General features: G+C 42.3%; 2 protein-coding genes across 4 annotated transcripts; one reads left to right on the forward strand and one right to left on the reverse strand.

Moving 5' to 3' along the window:
- The first annotated feature begins 322 nt into the window (after nucleotides 1–322).
- On the forward strand, nucleotides 323–7,568 carry IL18 (interleukin 18). Of its 3 annotated transcripts, none has more exons than XM_075521047.1 (6): nucleotides 323–739; nucleotides 4,188–4,261; nucleotides 5,253–5,261; nucleotides 5,822–5,959; nucleotides 6,765–6,910; nucleotides 7,045–7,568. In XM_075521047.1, exons 1-6 carry the CDS (start codon nucleotides 393–395, stop codon nucleotides 7,258–7,260), a joined length of 930 nt encoding a protein of 309 aa, XP_075377162.1. In that variant the 5' UTR covers nucleotides 323–392; the 3' UTR covers nucleotides 7,261–7,568. The 3 variants fall into 3 exon arrangements, with proteins under 3 accessions (XP_075377162.1, XP_075377163.1, XP_075377164.1); XM_075521049.1 differs by having other exon boundaries at nucleotides 497–576; XM_075521048.1 differs by lacking the exon at nucleotides 5,253–5,261 and having other exon boundaries at nucleotides 324–739.
- Nucleotides 7,569–11,825: 4,257 nt separating this feature from the next.
- On the reverse strand, nucleotides 11,826–18,390 carry SDHD (succinate dehydrogenase complex subunit D). The gene is made up of 4 exons (XM_075521315.1): nucleotides 18,003–18,390; nucleotides 17,819–17,923; nucleotides 15,566–15,710; nucleotides 11,826–12,524 (listed from the first exon to the last, which is right to left on the reverse strand). The coding sequence occupies exons 1-4, from the start codon at nucleotides 18,373–18,375 to the stop codon at nucleotides 12,359–12,361; spliced, it is 789 nt and encodes a 262-aa protein (XP_075377430.1). The 5' UTR covers nucleotides 18,376–18,390; the 3' UTR covers nucleotides 11,826–12,358.
- Nucleotides 18,391–18,501: the final 111 nt, after the last annotated feature.

Consider the following 18,501-nt stretch of genomic DNA (forward strand, 5'->3'; position numbering starts at 1 on the left):
AGAACTAGATACACGCAATGTGTTTTCAATCCTAAACCGGCTTCCCTCAAGGCAGACGCAATGTTTACGGGCAACTTGCAAGTGTGTGGAGAAGGGGAAGTCTACGTGCTGACGGCTAGTACCTGTTTCAAAACTGCTACTTGAGACTTTACGGACCAAGCAAACGGACTGCAACACGCTGGTGTAGAAACAAGACGTGTCCTCTGACGACATCTGTGTGAGATAAAGGGAGTCGCAAAAAGCCTTCTTTGTAACCTCAGATTCGCATGATTTGCTTTCCCCACCGAGGAGGGGAAGTGCCGCAGAATAAATGCAGACGTAGGCAGATATCTTGGGAAAGAGTCCCAATTTCCTCTGCAGTTTGTTCAGTCGGCTTGTTTTGTCGTATAGTGATGCAAGCCGCTATAAAATCCCCCTCCCTAGATCGCTCTAACAGCCGCCGCCTCCTGCAGCAGAGATCGCTTTCCCCCCAGCTCACATGGAGTGACACGGCAGTGACGCCTGCCGCGGGAAAGCCTCGCCGCCCCTACCAGGCGGGACTCGGCAGCCGCACGGCTTTCGGCTCCGTCGCCCCAGGTACGCGTGCATGCGCGCGGCGGGCAGCGCGCCGGGGTCGCGTCGCGGGCGGCCGAACGGGTGGGCTCCGGCTGCGGGAGCAGGCGTCGGCGGTCCCCGCCCCTCCCGGCTGCGGTCGCCCTTCCGTCTCGCATCGTTCCGCTGCAGCCCGCCGAGGAGCGAGGTAGGATCACCGCCGCCTCTCTGCCCTGGCCCCGGGGCTGCAGCGGCAGGGCGGCCCTGCGCGGGAGCCGGCTGCCCGCCCGCCCCGGCCACTCGGCTCGAAACTCCGAGAGCAGCCCAGCCGGGCGAGCACGCTGCACCCGGGACTGACTGCATGAGGCGGAGGGCCCTGCACCCCTGCCTCCCGGCGCGGAGCAGGGGCTGGGGCAGAGCAGAGCAGCCCAGCCGGCAGGGGGGTACGCCGCTCCCCGCGAGGGGCGGGGATGCTCGCTCCTATCGCATTTGCGACGCGGGCGGGACATCCCGCCGTGGGACCGGCAGCTATCCCTTTCTCGCGGTTGCAGCAAGCGGCAGAGCCTTGCCCTCAGCCGGGGTTGGCGATGGAGGGCATCCCTGGGCCGGACCGCAGGCAGGCTGCGGGCAGTGGCCCGTCCGCTGGCAGCTCCGCGCCGCGCCCTCGTGGTACCCGCGCTGCCCCGGGCTCCGCTCCAGCACAGGCGCCGGGTGGGGCACGACTCGCCGGGGAACGGCCCTGCTTTTCTCCTTCCCTGCATCCCTGTTTCTCCGCGGGGCAAGTCGTTACACACCACCTCGAATAGTCAGCTAAAAACTCCTTCTACCGTTCCTTTCAAACGTGCTTGGTAAAAGATCTAACTATCTTTTACTACGCATCAGGGGAAGAAGTGTAGTCGTTTTATGCGTTTTACCCATTCAACCAAGGGCCACCTTTTCCTTTAATCCTTTATCAAGAAATCCTGCCTATGCCTTCCCCTCTGCTTTAGAATAACAGAGTAGTCCTCAGCTTCTTGCTTTACTTCACTACATACGAGGCACATGCTGTTTGGTGGTGTGGTATTGCATTTCAAAGGTTTGGGTATGCATGTTTGGAAACAAAAGATGCAGTCCTCTGCTATGAACCTGGGTATCTCTTCTGCACGGGCCAGCTAGAACTATAAACCATATGAAAAAAAAGGATGAGAAAAAGTCACTCTTAAATACATTCCTCTAAGTGCTTTACTGGAGGGACAAGGAAATCACTGTGATTCCCCCACCCCAATCCCTAAGGTTGATATGTGTGCTTATTTACTTAAGTTGACATTCCTCAGTTGTTTGTACAGTAAGTCTTTTCAAAGTGGTGAAAAAGAGCCTTGGAGGTAAGCCAAATGTTTTGACTGCACAATAAAATCTTGCACAAAAAAGTGCAAGAGCCAGTTCTTCCCATTGTTTACCTAGTTTTAACACATTTATTACATTTATTATTTCTGTGGCTAGTGCAAGGGGAAAGAATGCCTTGACAGGAGTTGGTAGGTTTGAATGAAGCACTTCATATTCTAGACTACTTACAAAAAGTTACTTCAGTGTTTTTACAATCAGTGTTTTTGGATTTGTTTATTTGATGCTGTCTGATCAACAAGTTTTCGTGCATTCTGCTGTGACTGTCTCCTCCTGTGTATTGTATACAGAGGCTAGGCACATAGCTCCAGGCTGAAGAATTCATACAGATGCTGGGCTCCTAAAGGTTAGATGCAGTGATGGTGAATGTCAGTGTACATGTTACTTTGTGCATCTGGCCAAAAATTTTACACCAGTCACAAAGCCAAGTAAATTAGATCTTGACGGTAGTAAAGTAGCTAGTTGTTATTTTCAGAAAGTAAAATGCCTTTATTTCTAAAAATGTAGATAAAACTGGTCAGAACATTCATACACAGAAAGCATTTTAGGAAAACAAACAAAAAATTTACTAAGATACAGACCAAAATGAAACAGGAAGGAAAGTGACAACCTGCATTTCACAAAATTAGTGGCATAGAAGAGGACATTTTAAAACTGTTTACTAGAGAAGAGAAGAGAAAGAATGAAATTCTTTGCCACATCTTCCTCTGTTGTATTGTAATTACCTTTATTCTTATTCTCACTTTTCTTTAAAGGTAGGAGATGCTATTTTACTTTTGAAGAGGATATCATCATCAGTTTTAAAATAAAAATGTTTTAGTGCTTATTTCTTAGAATTTATTCCTTCCATTGGCAACCATCCCAACAGCAGTAAAATTACTGAAATACTAGACTTTACAGTTCAAGTCCTAGTCAATACAGGTGACTTCCACCTAACTTTTATTTTCTAATTTTTTCCCCTGGCACACTGCTAGAACTGAAGATATGGAGACAATTTGTGGCCTGCAGAGCAATAGTCCATTCAGATGTATCTCTTTTCTGCCACTATAAATAGAAACTTTACGATAGAAGAAAAGGGATGGGTGCACTTATAGGTAAATGGAATGGGTATAGCAAATTTGTGACCATCACTATTCTTTTGTTTTATATGTTAAAAGTATACATTGTTTTATCCATTAAAAGGACTGAGAGTGTGACATACTCTCAGTCACTATGTCAGAAAGCTAAAGAATATGAAGTTTATCTGCCTGGCTGTTAACTGTATGAGGTTGAGGATATGAACAAAGCTAAAACCAATTATTCTTCTGGAGTTCTTGGAGGGGGTTGTGTATTGACATTAGAGGCAGAGTGCAGCCCTGGGCTAGTTGTAAATTAACCCTGAAGTGTATAAAACAGGGGATGGAACCTCTCAGGTGCAGAAGCTGGCTGGTCTTTAATGTTTTGGGGTTTTTTTGGGTTCAGGGTTTTTTTTTGTAAAATGACTGTTGTTATTCCCAAGGGAAATACATCTTTTCTTCTTCACTTTTCTGTGTGTCACTCTTGAAAGAGAATAGCTGTGAAATCAAGCTCATAATTGAACCAGAGTTAAAATAAAGTTAAAACACCATAAGCAAATCACTACTACTGCAAAATAAACTACCTCCCAAGTTCTCTAGGAACCTACGCAATTCCAGCTCAAGATGCAAAAGATAAAGGCCTTTCCAAGGGGCAGTCAAAGGTGGACTACGTTTTGGGTATTTTGTAAGTTCTATCTTTTATAGACGGAACCTGTAAAGATCAGTCTGTGTAGACTTAATATAACTTTTATGGCTTAATGCCCAGTAACAGCGTGCATGATCTAGTCTTAGTCACTTCCCTATTCAAAAATTAGAAACAGAAAATCAAATGACTCTGTGATAGTAAGATAATTCTTGCAGGCCCAAGAGAATAGAACTAATTTGATGAAGTATGTTCATGGAGCTACTTATTAGCATTCTTCTAGAATGAGAAAATGGTAATGAGTTATTATTTATTCCAGTGTAACATCACGTAAGTCAATGAAAAGTTGTGTAAAATAACAGAACTTGAAGGATGCTCCATGTTATTCTAAATAATGATAAAAGGCAACAGAGGAGGAGACCAATTATTTTAAAAAGCAATTTTTCACCAGGTAGTGAAACATGCCAGCCCTATTATAGTATTGTGCACTAGAAGAGAACTATCCCAAGAGCTTCCTTGCCTTACAGAGTAAGAAGCATTGTTCTTAATGCTGAATCCTCTCCATGTGTTTTTGGCAGAGTGAAGATGAGTGGTGAAGAGATTCTTGTGTGTGCAGTACAACTTGGAGAAAACTTCTGCCTCTATTTTGCAGGTAATTACCACCCACTGCTGAAAGAGACACACTGTGTCTTCTTTCTGCATAGATCAAAATCTGATAGACAATTCAATTGTCTTTCCTTGGGCTGGCATCCCTGGTTTTGTGGAATCCTGTCCCCCTCCCCCCCCCCCCCCCCCCATCCCCATGTTACCTGAGCAATTCTCAAAGCAGTTACAATCCCCACCCACTTAGAAGAATGGTAGTTCTTAGATTATGGAGCCAGGCTGTTCACTGCAAAAAGAATCTGGGTTTGAGACAGCTGTCCCAGTGTGTTAACGGGTCAGTACCATATTATTGCTGAACACCTTGAGCATTTAATAACTTTTTCTGTTTGAATACTGATTAAAAACAATTCCTTTATCAGTCTGATTTCACCTAATTTTCCCATAAGCTTCAGTTCGAAGTATTGTTAGCCAAGTATCTGAGTCAGTGGAATATTTGTTGCTTCATACAATACATTCCCGTAAAGGACACTCAGAAGGGTTGGAGTACTGTGGGGTGGACTTGGAATAAGTGGATAACTTCAAATCTTACAGGATAAACTTAGTCAGAAAACAGTCTCTTCTTTGGAAGCAGTTTGTAATGACTTTCTTGTCCTTTTGCTCACTTAGAATAAAGGTGCTGATGAAAACAAAAATTTGCATGCCATCTATTCTTTGGTTATAGGCTTCAACTGATGAGAGCTGCTTACCCTTAAGTAACCCTAAATCATTTTGCATGCCTCTTGGCTTGGTGGTAACTCCAGTTCTCAAATGACTGGTGATTTCATCATTCTGTTGAGTTTGCTATGCTCACAAAACACACTCTGTAGTTAGAACAGCTCAGCTTGGTGAGTTAGTGACACTGGGGAGTACAACTGGAAATGCGTAGGTGGCTGGCTGGCTTCCAATCTTGCAGAACAAAACTGGGTAGAAAGTGGTTTCTTTTGTGGGGGCAGAGCTTAATGTTGTTTTTTCTTTCCTTTTTTTCCTCACTTGGAACCAAGATGATGATGGTAAGCCGAAAGCTCATTGTTTATTAACTTCATTATCAATTTTACCTGAACTAACCTGTTCTTACTAACACACTTACTAACACTTACTAACACACTTACTAACCCACAAATGCTTTGTGTGCCTTAGAGAACAAGTTTTCAAACTGATAATGGCTACTGTAAAAAAAGAGAGCTACAGCTCACCTTCTCCTTCTGAAGTTGATGTTGCTTTATTTCCTCCTAAGGTACAGGCTAGTGGCTTCCCTAACAGAGGGACCTTTTAATGCAATTCTAATTGTTGGGCAAAAAAGAGAACTGTTGCTTCTGAACTCTCGTTAACAGATACAGTAGCTTCTCTTGCTTATATATAGGCTGCTGTATTCTGGGAAATCCTTCTGTCTTGCCTGGGTTGTTACAAGCCAGGAAAGAATGCCATGGCCTCCATTTTGTTTGAGATTGCCATTCTAAGAACTTATTTCACCTGGTGTCCTTGATGACAAGATTAAGCCTGTAGTGAACTGTTAAGATCTGAGGAGATTACAGCTAAAATATGTGACCCTCTTTGCTTAATATTTCTACAGGGCTGGAATGTGATGCCTTTTGTAAGGAAAAAATTCTCCACAGAGTCCTTCGAAATGTAAATAGCCAGTTGCTTGTGGTTCGACCAGATTTAAACATGGCAGCTTTTGAAGATGTGACAGATGAGGAGATGAAATCTGGTACACCATTTTTCAAATATATACTATAACCATTACACTGTTTTTTTATTCTAGGTGTGCCTTCGTTCTTTGTAAGCACTGACTCTAAATGATGAGACTGAGAATAAAAGACTTAAACTTCATATGTAAGAATAAAGCTAAGAGAGCTGAAATTGTACGTCTTGTGCATTGGTAATGGATTAGATTGCTGGATTAGACTGAGGCCTGCAGGATGTCCCATGCAGAAAAGGGCTGCTAAGATTTTTGGTTAGCTCTGACCACAAACTAAATTCTTAATCCTGGGTTTTTTTTGTTGTTGTTGGATTGCAAAAAATCATTTTTAGGTTTAAACAGACAACGTATTTAGCATTAAAGGCTCTTACTTTCTTCTAACAGCAGTAGTTAACAATTTACTTATGGCTTTGGCTTTGATTTTTTGGGGGGGGGCCTGAGCAATTCATTCAGAATTATACTTGTTGAACATATTTATTTACAGATCACATATATACAGATATAATCTGATTTACAGGTGACTGCAAATCCAGTTCTCACTTTATGCATGCATGTAAAAGGATTTGAACATCCTACCCATACTAACTGGTAACTTCACATGCTTTCCTGCAAATTAAAAATCTTGGTTATTGAGTGATTGCAGAGAGTCAAATATGTGCTACCAGCAGTCATAAAAATTCAAGTCCTGGCTCTCCTGTCAGGAAAAGTATCCTGGGAAGACAGCAGTTGCCAGTAGAATGGTAAGACATGGTATGGTTAAGTTGTTGCAACTCTCTCCTGAGCAGACTATTAATAAAAAACAATTTATATTTAGGCAATGGAATGCACTTCAACATTCACTATTACAAAACTACCACACCTTCAGCAGGGATGCCTGTTGCATTCAGCGTCCAGGTAGAAGATAAAAGTTATTACATGTGTTGTGAGAAAGAATGTGGAAAAATGATAGTTCGATTTAGGGTAAGTATCTGCTTTCTATACCTTATGTATATATATAAGTAGTGGGCAAAATTCAGAATTGAAACATGCGTGAGCTGAAACAAAACTGCTCAGGTCTTGTGCTGGGACTAACCCATTCCCTTTTTCTTCCTCAGGAAGGAGAAGTTCCCAAAGAAATTCCTGGTGAAAGTAACGTAATCTTTTTCAAAAAGACATTTACATCTTGTAGCTCCAGAGCATTTAAGTTTGAATACTCACTAGAACAAGGAATGTTCTTGGCCTTTGAGGAAGAAGGCTGCTTAAGAAAATTAATTCTGAAGAAACTGTCAAGAGAAGATGAAGTAGATGAAACCATGAAGATAAGTTTCTAACTTCAGTCAGAAGGAAGTCACAATCTATGACATACTTCTACAGTCTTAAAATATATTTTGGCTTTTTATAAAACAAATCTTACTCTTTCTTCATCCAAGGCAAGGCAGTTCTATGTTTTTAGCTACCATAAGTCAGTACAAAAATGAGCACCTTACAAAGGAAAATAAATTCAAATTCTTGTGTCCTGGTTTCAGCTGGGATAGAGTTAATTTTCTTCCTAGTAGCTAATATAGTGCTGTGTTTTGGATTTAGTATGAGAATAATGCTGATAACACACTGATGTTTTAGTTGTTGCTAAGTCATGTTTGCACTAGTCAAGGGCTTTTCAGCTTCCCATGCTCTGCCGGGTGCACAAGAAGCTGGGAGGGGGCACAGCCAAGAGAGTTGAGCCAAACTGGCCAAAAGGCTATTCCATACCATATGGCGTCATGCTCAGTATAGAAACTGGGGGGAGTTGGCTGGGGGGCAGCGATTGCTGCTTGGGGACTGGCTGGGCGTTGGTCAGCAGGTGGTGTTGTATTAAGGGTTACTGTCGCATACAAATAAGAGTCTGAGGAGTGGCTGGGGGGGAACCCTCCCGTTGAGTCAGGAGGTTCAGACAGGACCCCCTTGCTTTCTAAACTCCTTCTCAGAGAGGAGTCTAGGTGCAGCTAGGTCCAGTCTTAGTCTCAGACCTGGTCAACGGTTTATTTTCTAAGGACTGTGTGTGTAGCTACTTATTAGTTCAGGGCTTTCGCTAAGGCGACAGCATTAATTTTTACACCCCCCAGTCTGGACGTGTTGAAGGAACTGCCACGGCCAGAGCAGTGAAGAGTGCAGTTTATTAGAGCAACAGACACACAGATTCTTTGGATTACCGGTGATAAATTAACTGTCTGCAAAGCACATACAAATACCAAGAATATGAGTATGAATAACACGGCCGGACACGACGTGTATATCAAGAATATGAGTAACAGGGCCGGACACAAACATGTTAAAAGATAATAAAGCGACTCTATAGGGGGAGGCACTTGGTATAACCAAGTGTTCGACTCTTACCCAAAGGCGTCCCGATGGGGGGGAAGAGAGGCTCAGCCCGTTGACTGATCCCAAACGTCAGAGTGATACACGATGGTGTCTTCCCTAACATTCTCTTTCTCTTAAGCTATTTTATACTATTTTTCACCTTTCAGGTGGAGCTTGAGTGACTCTAGTCATACATACCTTTATTTAGGATTGGTGTAAAGTTTTCTTGCTTCGCTTTTAAAGGTATAAGCTAGAAAAATTCAGTGCGCAAGCTCAGTGAGGGGTGGTTGCACCTTGGAGGCGGGTAGCTTTTGGGATGGAGGTGTTTTTTGGTATTATAATGATGTTATAATGAGCAAAGTTCACCAAAAGGACAGCATTTTGTCAAAAACGTGGCAGGCTGTTGGCCCAGGGTAGTAAATATGCAGCTTATCAGTTCCATGACACCTTTAAGTTCCCCTATTATTGCAGAGCCTGGCCGCAGCATCTCCACACCGCTCCACCCTCTGGGCAGTGCCTCTTAGAGTCAGCACACCAAGTTCCCTGGCGTTACCAACATCTAAGGTTGCAGGCCTAGGGAACTCCCATGCAATGGATTCCTTACATGTCAGCTGCATTCCACCTGGGAAGCTTCTTCAATGCTGTGCCTTACCTAAAAGTGTGAATATAAGTTCTAATTTTTAAGTCACCTCAGCCATTATCCCACAGGTGGTGAGCAGTTGCATCACTTGGTTTTTTTCTCCTGAGTTTTGTTCCTCTCTTGCTCTCTTTGTGTTTTACTTTTCATTACAATTTATTATAATTTTTGTTCCAATTATTAAACTGTTCTTATCTCAACCCACGAGTTTTCTTACTTTTGGTCTCCTGATTCTCTCCATCCCACCGGGGGGGAGGGGGAGGGAGAAGCTGTGTGGTACTTGATTGCCGACTGAAGCTAAACCATGACATCTTGGCAAAAAGAAGCAGAAGAATGTTTTCCAGTCAGGTAAAAGGAAAGATAATTACACAAGGAAGAAATTAGAATGTGCATGCCTATATAGTCCTCTATAGTTTGATCCCTAAGATCTTTGCTGCCTGTTGATCATACAGCTTTTGAATTTGGTGTCTCATAGATGAAGTAGACCTATTTTGGGGAGGGAGAGAAAACTGCTTAAAATAACAGATTTCATAAGCAGACCATGTGCCTGGCCAATAAACACCTTGAGATTACTTTTTTGTATCAAGATTATTTCCTGAGTGTCTTCATCAATCTCAGTTACAGTGACATTCTCACCTTCAGCTGAAGTAGAAACAACAGAAAATTTTTAACTTGCTGGAAATGTTTGCTTAGAAAACTGCTAACTTACCTGAACAATTAAAGTTCTAATAAAGCTGTTTGTCCTCAGAGGGCTCAAGAAAAAAAAATTATGCTTTTATGTAAAGGTTTTTAAAAGTTAACAGTAATTTGTAGGTTAGTGATGAAATAAAACAGATACTTGTCCTTCTAACAATTCAAACAAATGCAGGTATAGCTGGCTCCCATAAGGACCCTATCTTATTCTGTGTCATCATGCAGCATACATTGGGGTCCAGCTGTGAACTTCATTTCACATTCGGAGCTGAGCAAGCACTGGATTTCACCAAAACCAAAATTAATGCAATGCATTCGGAATATTTAATATTGAGGAAATTGATATGGCATATATTATTCTTTTCTTCTACATATGATGTAAGTGTTGGTCGTCTTCTTCTGTTCCAACTCCAGGTAGTGATAACCTGAACATTGGTTGCAGCTGAGGTCCTGGGTCTTCAACTTGCCATGCAGAAGAGCTGGTACAACTGTCCTACCCCATACAGGCAGAAGTAATCAGAGAAAACAGGAAGGCCTCTGTCATGAAATCTGTCATGAAATGGAGGAAAATCCTCAAACTTGCAGAAGAGATAAGACAAGTCTCAAGACTTGTTTTGTTAAAACCCAAACTAAAACTGTAATTTCAAGGGCTTTAAAAAAAGCAGAGAGACATGAAACTGCTGTGATAACCCTGACTGTCTCAGCTTTTCATGTTATGCTGCCCCTGCCATTTCACCTATCTAGCTGCTACAGTAGCACCTAGGGGCAGTAAGAAACCAATTATTTAGAATCAGGTACAGCCACCACTGAGTGCACTATCGCTTAGGAAGAATTCACTGGAGGGGCTTAAACTCAAGAATGTATTTAACACATCCGGATACCCAGTAGGACTGAGTCCTAGTTTTATATACCTGATGAATGTTCAAAAACAGGATTAGACAAAATGGTTACAGCCATTGCAATAATTAAGAACAAAAGTTAACAGTATTTACAGGGAACTGATTCAATTTCAACAGGACTGAGGAAAACATGTGATTCACAGAGAAAGCTGTGGTCATTACCTTACAATTCTTGCTTCAAAAACATAATGAACTGGTCTCAGAGTTGCTAGCCCCTAACATTGTAGGTCTGGACTACTACTACATTCCCAGAGCTCTTATATAATTCATTTCTCACACAAGGTATCTTAAACAAATACCACATACAGATGCATCTTGCGTTTGGTCTCAAAAGAGGAAATGTCAAACACTTTCTAAGATATATGCTCAGATTGTACAGAGATACCAATGACTCATACATATGCATCTTCCTCACTATGACAAAGTAACGAATGTTACATTGATACCTAAATCAGACCACATGAGGCAGAAGCAACCATCTCAATTCTGACCACAAGATTAGCAAAACAAAAGTGGCCAGCTACAGGGTACTTCTCATGGTTACATGAATAAGTAATTAAATAAATAAATAAAAATTCCAATCCAGATTTAAAAAAAATCAAATCAGAAAGTCATGTAGAATTCAAGCAGCAACTTGTTCATTCTGTTTATTGCATAATCAGACTGATGGTAACACACAGTTCTCTTCCTCTTACTAATTATAGTACCACAGAAGTACCATTAGAATGTGGAAACCATTAATCATTCCTTACTGCTATGAAAGTCAAAAAAGATAAAGGAGAGAAGAAAGTTAAAAAACAGACTATCAGTGTGTGTCCCCCCCCAATGCTCTAAAACCTAAAGACATAGAAAAGAACACTGCCTCAGTCTCATGTCAAGCTATGACAGAAAGGGTATGTTTGTTGTCTTTTCAGTCACACAGGAAAATATGTAGCAGCATTTATTTAGAAAACAAACCCAAAAGTATGTTGCAGATGAACATACAGGTTCCAGGGAAACTATGAAAGCCATATGCTATTTATGGCTCCTAAAATTAATCTGCAAAAGTCTTTTTCTTCTAAGTCAGTTATTGCTGTATCTTCTAATGGACATTACTCTTGTATTAAGTCAAGTCTAAGTCACCTCTTTAAGTATTAAGGACAATACATATTCATAAAAATATTTTTTGTTTTATAACATCTAAATGAAGTAATGCAGAGTAAACAGTATGAACAGGAACATAACAGTATGAATTAGTATTTGAACTTGATTTTAGAAAAAAAAATCTGCAGAGAAAACATTTTAAGTAACCCAAAAGTAGTAAAAATCATTCAGAAACACACACACACAATTTCTGTAAATTCTTTATTGTATGGATTAAGAAAAAAATATTCCCTTTTCTACATCAACTCTCAGGGTCCAAAGAGTTACAGGGTGTGCCTTACATACAGTTCAGTTATTGTGATGTCAGAAATAAGAGTTCAATTTTCCACAAGTCAAGTTTGTTTTACAAAATAGGAAACCAAACAACAGTTATTTTAGAAAAACACTCATTAAAGCTGCCATTACAAGGAAAGTTACCTTCAGCTATGTAAGTCTGTCATTGGTGTAATTAATTCCTCCCAATTTACAGTGCAGCTTAAATCAACTCACTCTCACCCAGATGTTATCCACTTTAAATCTACTTTTTTTTGCTAACATTTTTACTGGTGTTGGCTATTTATTTCTAAAAGACTAGCTCTGAACTTGCTACAGTACGTACATATGTACATACTATGGACCCTTGGTTATCCATTTGTTTTGCATTAAACATGTTGGTAAAAATATGATGAAGCAGAGGCAGCAGTGAACAATCGTGCGTGTCAGGGACTCGGTCGCATCTTAGAGGCTCCACAGCATGGCAACAGCTTTGCAGATACCAACGTCGTAATAGTTGAAGTAGCAGAGGCCAGCGAAGGTAACGGCTGACAGTACATACAAACCTGTATTGGCCAGTTTAATTGGTATATCTCCATGGACATAGTCAGTTACAACCTGTCCAAGACCCCTACAGAATAAGAGGGAGAAAAAAGCTGAAATCAGGAAAGAGCATGCCTCACTGAAATCCACCCAGTTTATGTGAGGATTCTACTAAGATGGCTCAAACACATCATTTTTTTCACCTGCTATCATCAACCTTTCCTAAAGAATGCCTAGTTCCCACTCAAAAAGATGTATCTATTCAAAAAAAAACAAACCAAAACAACATTCCATGTATTCTATTAAAAAAATATACATATTGGCACAGAGTTTTCTTAATGGTACTGAGGAAACAAGGTGTTGAGCACAGCTCTTTCAAACAATAGAATCTGTAGAATCTGCCTCCAAGAAACAGTGAGCAGCTTATCTGACTTCCAAGGACTAAAGAAAAGTAACAAAGGAAGTATCCTTCTTGCTTGAACAGCAAGGTGTGGATCTGGGACCAGCCATTGTCACAAATGCACAGAAAACTCCAGGATGTGTATTTAGATCAGAAAATAGTGGCAAACAAAAAAATTAGCATACCCTGTTTTTTTCTACATCTGTCAGACTGGAAGTGAACTCTTGTCTAGATTTAAACTATCCAGCAACAGGAAGACAGAGGATGCTAATTAAACTAACATGGTAGTTCTCTTCCCGAAAGTATGATTACATTTGCTTTCTGCAATGACAGATGTCAACTTGGTAAAAAAAGAGAACTGTATTTAATGCAACAATTTTCTTCCTAGAATTTTGCCTTGGTCTAGCCTGAAGCTGAAGGACCTATGTCCCACAAATTAAGACACACTAGTGACCTAGCAAGGTTCAAAGTCCTGCAGCAGATGCCACTGCGAGTGAACACTGAGCTCAGTTTCACTTAGATGGGGTTCTAATACCATAAAGATGTCAAAAGCAAGAAAAGGGTGCAAGAATACAAAGAAAAGAATCAGAAAGTAGAAGCAGTCTGAACGACAACTTACTTTCAAACTATTACAGCTATTTTTACAACTGGACAGTGGAATAAGGTCAGGAGTGCAAGCAGCACTTACCCACACTTCAAGTCTTCCCAAGTGCAGATAAATAAGGCATACTCAACTTGGGATTCACAGGCTGCCCTTCAACTGTAGTGTTGATGAGGGATTTTCATAAGAACTTTTCTTTGCATGGCACAATAAGACTGAGCCATGCTAAGACTTCTCAGAAAAACTGGCGTGTGACTTGACAGCACAGCAATTAATTCACACAAAGTCCACATGGGAAAAGAAAAGACCAGTGGCCCTGAGAACAAGGAAGGGAATTAGTAAGAAATAGCTGATGTGTGGTAGACACACAATCTAGCTCACAACACAGCAGCTTCACTGGGCAGAGAAATATTTATTACACGCCAGCAAAACCGTACAAGATAAACATGGCTTCAGGTATCTTGAGTAAGTCTATTGACAGTTTAGTGTTTGGACTGATAACCACCTAAATATCTGAAGCACTATTTCCAACATATTTTAGGACAAGATTTCCTGAGGAAAAACATAGCAAAAGGTGAAAGAAACACCCTCAAAAATATATGCAATACTCCTCTGCAGTTTCTGATCAGCTACTAGAGGGATTATTGGATCTGTCATGGCAATCAAATTAACATTTATGGCAAGAAAATTATCTTTTTTCTTTTAAAGATATTCTAGCACTGAATACCTATGAAAGTACAAGAGGAGAATTTTCCTACATAGGAACACCTTTAGGTTTTTAAGACAATGTTTTGCAAGATAAGAGTTTAACACTGGAGAAACTTTCCAGCTTAAAAAGAGAACAAAAACTCCACACAAATGGGGGATGAGTTCACTCTGATGACAGTTACCAGCAGAGTTGCACACAAGCAGCAAGACATTTTTCTCACAGGGGAAGTCCCCACACTATTTATGGAAAAGGGATTTCTAGTATGAACAATCCTGACACTTTTGTCCGCAAGAGACATTCACTGAAGAATCACATGCGTGTGCATTGATACCAAATGTCATCCAGTGAACCCATTCGAACCCATTAACCTGCAACAACCTGTTCCATTGCCTGGAATTTCCCCACATGGTCACATCCAGTATGGCACCAGCATGCACATAACAAACAAGTGAAGAAACGCTCCAAAGGCAGGCAAGCTTAGCTTTACATATTTTACATTTGAAAGAGCTCTGCCAAATATGTTCAAGGATAGCCACATTTCAGATTAATTCTGTACTAGATTTGAGCGCTTTGGCAAGAAGCTCCCAGTCACAGTAAGGAAAGTGCAAGAACCCCTGGTACAACTTCGTAAGGGAAAAACTGAGATTTAAGAAAGCCTGGCATCCCAAAGTACCATGAAGTTGCTTATCTGCTTTATCCCTGTGACAAGGAACTACAGCCAGTATCACCCTGAGAATGTAAAATGCTGCCCGTTAGGCCAACCATGCAGCTGGATCCACTAACTAGACTCGTCTAGCCTACTTGCACTAAAGATCAGAGCAGAAGTACACTTACGAAGAAGAACATGAGCAAGCATCCATTTCCCAGGAATCACAAAAATAATGATCAAGGTCTCAGCTTCTCTAGTGAAATATTTGCTATGAACTCTTTATTATGCAGAATCTCATCACCATTGAGATGTACAAAGCCAGCCCACAGCACAGAACCTTAGAAGAACAACTTGTTTTATATAGATCTGTCTTGCTTCTGTTCCCTCTGTTCATACAACATTGATTCTTCTACAAGACAAAAATGTCCAAGATTCTACGCAGCCAGTGGCAAGGAATTCCTCCTAAGGTAAGATATGGTGTAGAAGAACACTAGAGAATATTTATGGATTCCTTAATATGTATCTTGCCTTCTGACTGAGAGAACAGTGTGACAAAGGAAGACCAAGGTACAACTAGTCTTGTCAAAGATCACGACTGTCATAGAACTTGGAGAGTAAGGACTTTGCTTGCATCTCTTTCCAGGTGTTCTATACTAGATCAAGAAATAAGTCAGTAGACTTACTGACACATACAGATTTAAGACCTAAGGCTTGGAGCCATCTTGACTATCAGACTTTACTCTTAATTCTGAGGGACCTATTGTGCTTACCAGTGGCCATGGAGAGTGAGGGCTGCAGCCAGCGAATAGTCCATGGCTGGTCCAGGATACAGGTAGGCTGCAGGAAGAAGACCCAGCAAGAGGACACTGACAGCTCGCTCACTTGTCCAGTGCAAAGATGCAGCCTTGGAACTGCCTGTAAGGAGAAGTATTTTTCAGTGCAAAGTTCCTGTTTGAAGTGCTGTAACCTTAAAAACAGATACCTCATCCTGATCAGCACCACACAAATACGTGTTTTCTCTGATTACTAAGCTTTCATCCAAGCAAAACCTAGATGCCTTTGAATTACTGCTATAGAATATATATCTACTTTACAATGTCTAAAATGTTCATTTTAAATACTCCTCTCTCTGCTGCTGCTAAGAAAGGGAAGCTTCTTTTACTACAAAAGAATAGAAGCTCAACAGGTAAAGTCAAAACAAACACCAGTCCTACTTTCACAACCTGTGGTTCAGGACTAAGGTCCAAGTCAACCATCACAGGAAAGAAGTGTCTCCGAAGGCAAAGCCTTTTTGTCTAGTGAATTTCCTGACTGTTACATACTATTTACTACTCCCACCTTTTAAGAAATGGCTTTGAGATCCAGATTGACACAACTACAAGTTCCAGTGAATGGCATATCATGATAAATCTGTGCACAGTTCTGCCCTGGAAGCTATATTGCTATTTTTAACTGTAAATAGCAGATTAAACTTCTGGGACCATCACAGTGATATGTGGCCTAGAAGCAGCCTGAAGGCCAAGGGATTTCAGTCCTTTATTGATACTCAGCTGGGTACAATTTGAACCACATAACAGATGACTCTAGAAATAGAAATACCAGTTAGGGAGCTCGGTAACCAACTCTTCCTTTTTAGAAACATGCAAATACTATTAGGGAGGAAAAAAAGAAAAAACATCTAGAAGATTCTGGAGCAAACCAAAACCCTAACACCATAAGCAATACTTTGAACCAGAATGTCAGCATCAGCCCAGACTAAAACCATCAAGAATTGACTCTGTGAAATTACCTTTATAATACAATATCCCCAAAGTGCTTACCTAACACACAGATATTATTCAACCATCTAAGCCAAAATGTAAATGTTTTTCTTCGTTTTTGCAAGAAGAAATTTAGAAAAGTGACAAGACAAGGAAAGCAAAGGACCTGAAGTAAAATATTAAAGGGACCTAGGTTGTGGACTAACATGCTGTCCCTGCAGAACTCCATGGCCAAGAACGCTTCACGGCATATGCATGAAGTCTGTTGTTAATGTAAAGTCCAGAACAGAAAGGAAGGAAACGACTTAGCTGTGTTTAAGCCAATTTCCTTTACAAGTGTTTAATCATCCTTTCCACTTCTAAGTTGCATTGTAATAGCTACAAAACATCCTTAGCCTCCAGTCACAACATTTCTCATGCTTAACTGTGCAATTAACAGATCAGAACTTGGTCTTGGCATGGTTACCTTTCATCACCTCTGTGTAGTCTTACTGCATGGAGAGAGGAAAAAACAATCTAAGAAATACTCTCTGCCTGCAGATCAGACTTCTCAGATTAACCTCAGTAAGTCAGAAGCTCTACTGTTCAAGAAAGAAGTCACAATTGCGGTGCTACTGAACCCTCGGAAATCTTAAACCTTCTTTCTGATTTCTTTTACAATTTTTCAGCCATTTTCCACACTCTAAAAAACTACCACCTTTGTTAATAAACAGAGATTTACCTTTTTAACATTCAGTTAATGTCTCCTATTTAAAGACTTGCAGCATTCACAAGCCTGATACCAACATCGCAAATGTCAGTTTCAAATTCAAGCAGTGTAAAGTCACATATACCTTGTTTTAAATCAGACCCCGGCAGAGTGTAAATCAACACCCATGCTATCAACAGAAAATAGTACTGTCACAAGTGACGGTAACATATTGCGGCAATATCAGTAACCCTACCTCACCCAAGAAAAACTACTGTGCCACGCGTCAATTTTTTCTGCCCTTGGTGACTCACACCTGCTGTTTAAAATCTCCTACCTGGCTCAAAAAATCGGCAACCCCGACTAGGCGGGGCTACAACGGGCACATGAAGAACACGCCTTTTTGCTGGACTGGAAAAATCGTTTCGAGACGGGGGAAGAACGGCTCAGGGCCGGCTGACAAACCTGGCGCCTGGTGTCGGCCACGAGGAAGACGAGACCCCCCCCGCGCACGCACGCACAACACGCACGCAGCCCCACACGCGACGGGGGCTGCGCCGGGGCACGGGACGTACCGTGGCCCTGCTGGGGGGGACTGTGGCTTTGCCGAGCCGGAGTGCTCCGATCGGCGACGGCCGCCAGGACCGCGGGGCGGCGGAGAAGGGTCCTCCCGAGGAAACCTGCGGAGAGAACGGGGACGAGGTGTCAGGGCAGGGCAGGACGCCGGGGCAGCAGGGCGCGGGGCCGGCGGGCACTCACCCATCTGGGCGCCGCGGGGCCGTGCCAGCCCCGCCCGCAGCAGCACCAGCGCCGCCATCGTCCCCCGCCAGCCCAAGGGCACCGCGCACCGGAGCTGGAAGCCGCTGCCGCCGCAGCCCTTCCGCTTCCGGGCTGGGGGGGCGGTGGCAACAGCGGCGGTGGCAACAGCGGCGCGGGCCGTCCGGCTCTGGTGCGGTGGCAGGCGGCGGGCTGGGGGAGTGGAGAGAACCCGGGGCCCTTCCCGGAGCCGCCGGCGGCGGGAGGCCGAGACGAGTCGCGCCTGCGACCTCCGGGCCGCCCACAAGCCAGCAGTGGCTGCGCAAAAGCTTCTCGGGACAGTGGGAGCGCTGCTTCGGGGGAGATGCTTGGTCATATCTTAAAATCCACAACAACGGCCACAGCGGATCCAGGCGCTCCTCACCTGCACGTTTGCTAATGAAAAATCTTTGTACAAGGAAAGGTATACAAAATAAACACCTTCTTGAAGATTTCCTATGAT

This window comes from Mycteria americana, chromosome 19 (genome assembly GCF_035582795.1).
Source record: "Mycteria americana isolate JAX WOST 10 ecotype Jacksonville Zoo and Gardens chromosome 19, USCA_MyAme_1.0, whole genome shotgun sequence".
NCBI classification, from domain to species: domain Eukaryota; kingdom Metazoa; phylum Chordata; class Aves; order Ciconiiformes; family Ciconiidae; genus Mycteria; species Mycteria americana.

Bases quoted from the DNA above. Each gene is read 5' to 3' on its own strand.
- SDHD (XM_075521315.1), bottom strand. From the start codon at position 18,375: ATGACCAAGCATCTCCCCCGAAGCAGCGCTCCCACTGTCCCGAGAAGC. The intron at 15,711-17,818 runs GTACGTCCCGTG...TTCTCCTTACAG, and splicing joins TCCCCCCCAGCAGGGCCACG to GCAGTTCCAAGGCTGCATCT. The intron at 12,525-15,565 runs GTAAGCACAATA...CTTATTCTGTAG, and splicing joins CTCACTCTCCATGGCCACTG to GGGTCTTGGACAGGTTGTAA.
- IL18 (XM_075521047.1), top strand. From the start codon at position 393: ATGCAAGCCGCTATAAAATCCCCCTCCCTAGATCGCTCTAACAGCCGC. The intron at 5,960-6,764 runs GTACACCATTTT...ATTTATATTTAG, and splicing joins AGATGAGGAGATGAAATCTG to GCAATGGAATGCACTTCAAC. The intron at 6,911-7,044 runs GTAAGTATCTGC...TTTCTTCCTCAG, and splicing joins AAATGATAGTTCGATTTAGG to GAAGGAGAAGTTCCCAAAGA.